Here is a 3,839-nt window from a genome sequence, read left to right as displayed (position 1 = left end):
TTTGGACAGCAATTCTATTTTGTTTCAAAGCATACATACCAAATTAAATTTTTGACAGTTGACAATTTTTTTTTGACATTTAATAACTAAAGTTAAGCAACGCGTCTTCTGGATTGTTTTGAATGGATTGTTTTTTTTAATATATAGATTTTTTTGTCTATTCAATTACTCCAGCAGTGATATGAGCTTTAACTTACGTAATTAGATTTAACAATGAGACACGTGCAAAGAAAACAAACATTTATATAATTTATTTGTGAGATTATTATTAAATTTCCTTTGTTTGGACAATTTCCTTTTGTTTCAAAGGATATTTTGATTTTAGAAATGTGAAGCTCCAAATTAATTTGTTGACAGTTGACAGTTTGTTTTTTGACATTTAATAACTTAAAGTTAAGCAACGCGTTTTCCGGATTGTTTTGAATGCATTGTTTCTTAATTAATATTATTGTCTATTCTTCGATTAGTTTAACTTACGTAATTAGATTTAACAATGAGACACGTACAAAGAAAACAAACATTTGGACAAAAAAAAATCTATTTTCTTTCAAAGGATATTTTGATTTTAGAAATGTGAAGCTCCAAATTAATTTTTTGACAGTTGACAGTTTATTTTTTTGACATTTATTAACTAAAGTTAAGCAACGCGACTTCCGGATTATTTTGAATGGATTGTTTTGTTAATATATAGATTTTTTGGTCTATTCAATTACTCCAGCAGTGATATGAACTTTAGCTTACGTAATTAGATTTAACAATGAAAACAAATTGAATAATTTATTTTCAAGATTATTATTCAATCTCTTTTGTCGGGACAACAAAATTCTCTCGCATTAAGTCTCAATTGTATCACAGTAGTAAACAAGAGTCGTAGACTGTGACGCAATTTCGATGTATTTACTTGGTATCGATTTCGCGTCTAAATGATGGAACGACGTACAAATCTAATAATAGATTTATTAATTGTGTATTTTTCGCAGGAACTTATCCGCGATACAGGACAGGGAGATCTGCTGCTACTCGATTTCCTGCAAGGAGAAGGACAACATCGACATAACCCTGCAATGGTTGATCGCGCATTCGAAATCCGGGATGCGCTAAGGATTCTTAATCTGAGATTCAGTTTAACCAAAACCCTCTATATAATTTTCTTTTCTTCTTCTTGTTCTCTCGTCCTTCGTTTTAATTTTAGTCCCCCCCAAAAAAAACACATCTCCTTTTTACGGAAAACTTATAATCTTATTATTATTTTTTTTACAAATCAAATACTATATATACGTCTATTATATATATATTTAAAGAAAAAAATGGAAGAAAGAAAACGAACTGGTGAAAAAAAAGTATGTAATTGATATAACATAATATTTTTAATTAATTAAATCGCAGATGCGACGACGGCTTTCAGCATAATAAGGAAAAAAAAATTAAATTATTAAAAGAAACGGGCGATCTTTTGTCTTAAGCGTGCGCAACAAAAATAATAATAATAATAAAGTAGGTGTTAACAAATAGAGAAGGAATCAATTTATCAACGGTGGCTTGTATATCGTGTGTGTGTTTTTGTTTGGTTTTGTTTTTTGTTGTTCTTCTGATCAACGACGCCTTGTTACATCTTTGTCGTTTGTTATTTTTATGAGAGTGGTGGAGGAGGACACGAAACAGTCGTTCAAGAGGACCAGACGCGATGATTAAAAAAAAAGCTATTGAATGAACTGAAGTTTGGGATTTGATCATCTTTTTGTTTTTTTTTTTAATATACAGGAGGAGGAAATGAAGATGATGATGCAAGTAAGGATTTCACATTCGGTTTTACCATTCAATTTAGTTTTAGCTGATTAGGCAGAAACAAACTATTTAATTAGTCCTAGTGATTATTGTAAGTGAACGCAAAAGGAGAGAACACCTCAAAAATCAGCAACCGCCTACTAGATTCCATTCGCAATTTGCTAAATACCTTTTATTAGTTGCGTCTTTTATAAATATTGTTGTTTTTTTTTTTAAATATTATGTTTTATGTGCAAATTTCAAAACTACGTTTCTGTGATTTACGTTCGAGTTGCAATTATAATTTAATCCGGAAAATTAGTTTTTTTTTGCATCAGGATTATATTTTGTACAATGCAAACTGTGTGTGTGTATGGTGAAGAGAGTGTAGAATTGAGGAATATAAGCAAAATGTGTGATGCTGATTATTTTATATTATTATTTTTTTTGTGTTTTGTACCTTGTTTCAATTATTATTTTTTTTTTCTTCTCTCAACGTGTATTTTGTATGGAAATATTAGTATATTATAAATTACGATACATATAAAAAGAAATTATCCAAAAAAAAATGTATATTTTACTAGTATGATAAACACTGTATGATTTTAGGTTAAGGTGCTCTGAATTTATTCTATATATATTTACGTATTTCTTTATTAATATTATTTCTTTTTAAATTCTTATTCTCTGTATTGATTTACTTTATTGCATATACACTACTGTAAACAATGTATGAAAACGTTTCTTTTATTTCTAATTAGTTTATTTTTTTATGGCAATTCTGCAATTGTTGAATTCATTAGGAGAATCTTATAGTACTTATAATAATAATAAATATATTCATTGATTACTAAACATTTTGATTGGACGGAATTGACTGTTGTTAGATGACGACATTTTAGTAAAACATTTAATTGATAAACATTTTCTTATTTGATTTTTTTAATTATTTAATTTTATCTTGATTTCCGTACATCTCTTCCGAAGATGTCATTTTTAATAATAGTTCACTTACATAAACGAGATGGCGTTTTTTGTTTTTGACAACTTTAATTGATGGCATTGTAGTAAAAACCTAGTTTAAATTTCATTGATAAAATTTTTCTAAATTACATTCAAATTGGATAATTTTACCCAGATTTTCTTATTTTTCATTTGTTTATGTCATCCATAATTTTAATTACATAACCATAATGGCGTTTCTGTTACGTCAAATTTTGACCACTTTAATGGATGCTACTTGTGTAAAAAATAGTTTAACTTTTATTGATAAAATTTTCCTTAATTACTTTCAAATTGAACAATTTTATCCTGATTTTCGTATTTTTCATCCGATTATGTCATTCATAACATTAAACGTTCAGAAACGTCATCTTGCTTATGTACAAGATGACGTTTCTGTTACGTCAAATTTTGACAACTTTAATCGATGCCATTGTAGTAAAACAAAAATCAATAAAATTTTAACTTTTTATTGTTTATTATTTTTATCTTAATAGCTTTCCGCACATTTCATCCGAAGATGTCCTTTTTAATAATAGTTCAGTTACATAACCAAGATGGCGTTTTTGTTACGTCAATATTTGACAACTTTAATTGGACTGTCAAATTTCTTGCGTAATGCAATAACAAATATTTGTTGCTTCTGCAACTGCAGATGTCGTTTTTACTATTATTGCGACACAATTTTAGCAACCCTTTCGTTGCTTATTAACCCCAAATATATAATTTTTCGTAAATCTGTTGCACAATGAAGATGTCGTTAAGTTTGTGATGCAATTTGACAACTTTGACGGTCAAATGCTAATGATTAACCATTAAATAAATCTAATTTCAAACAAAAATTATCTATAATAAAATATGCTTATTGATCTCAAACGTCATTTCGTAATTTTTGGTAAATGTATTGCGTAATCACAACCACAAATTAAACTGTCAAATGCTAATGAATACTATAAACTTAACCATTAAATAAATCTAACAATAATTATTTTCTATAATAAAATTTTGGAAGTTTTACTTATTGAATCTAAATGTCATTTTGTAATTTTTGGTAAATCTGTTGCGTAATGAAG

At 27.7% G+C, this 3,839-nt stretch overlaps 1 protein-coding gene across 1 annotated transcript in view; it reads left to right on the top strand.

Moving 5' to 3' along the window:
* LOC108561153 (ADP-ribosylation factor-like protein 8) overlaps window positions 1-1,221 on the top strand; it is a 3,512-nt gene extending 2,291 nt beyond the window's left edge. The window contains exon 4 of the mRNA XM_017918970.1: window positions 981-1,221. Within this exon, the coding sequence (XP_017774459.1) occupies window positions 981-1,101 (121 nt within the window). The 3' untranslated portion in view covers window positions 1,102-1,221. The remainder of the gene's footprint in view (window positions 1-980) is intronic.
* Window positions 1,222-3,839: the final 2,618 nt, after the last annotated feature.

The sequence above is a fragment of the Nicrophorus vespilloides genome, unplaced genomic scaffold (genome assembly GCF_001412225.1).
Source record: "Nicrophorus vespilloides isolate i.1.1-1 unplaced genomic scaffold, Nicve_v1.0, whole genome shotgun sequence".
NCBI classification, from domain to species: Eukaryota; Metazoa; Arthropoda; class Insecta; order Coleoptera; family Silphidae; genus Nicrophorus; species Nicrophorus vespilloides.
The sequence above is the reverse complement of the archived record's forward strand: the minus strand, read 5'-3'. Positions and strand labels throughout refer to the sequence as shown.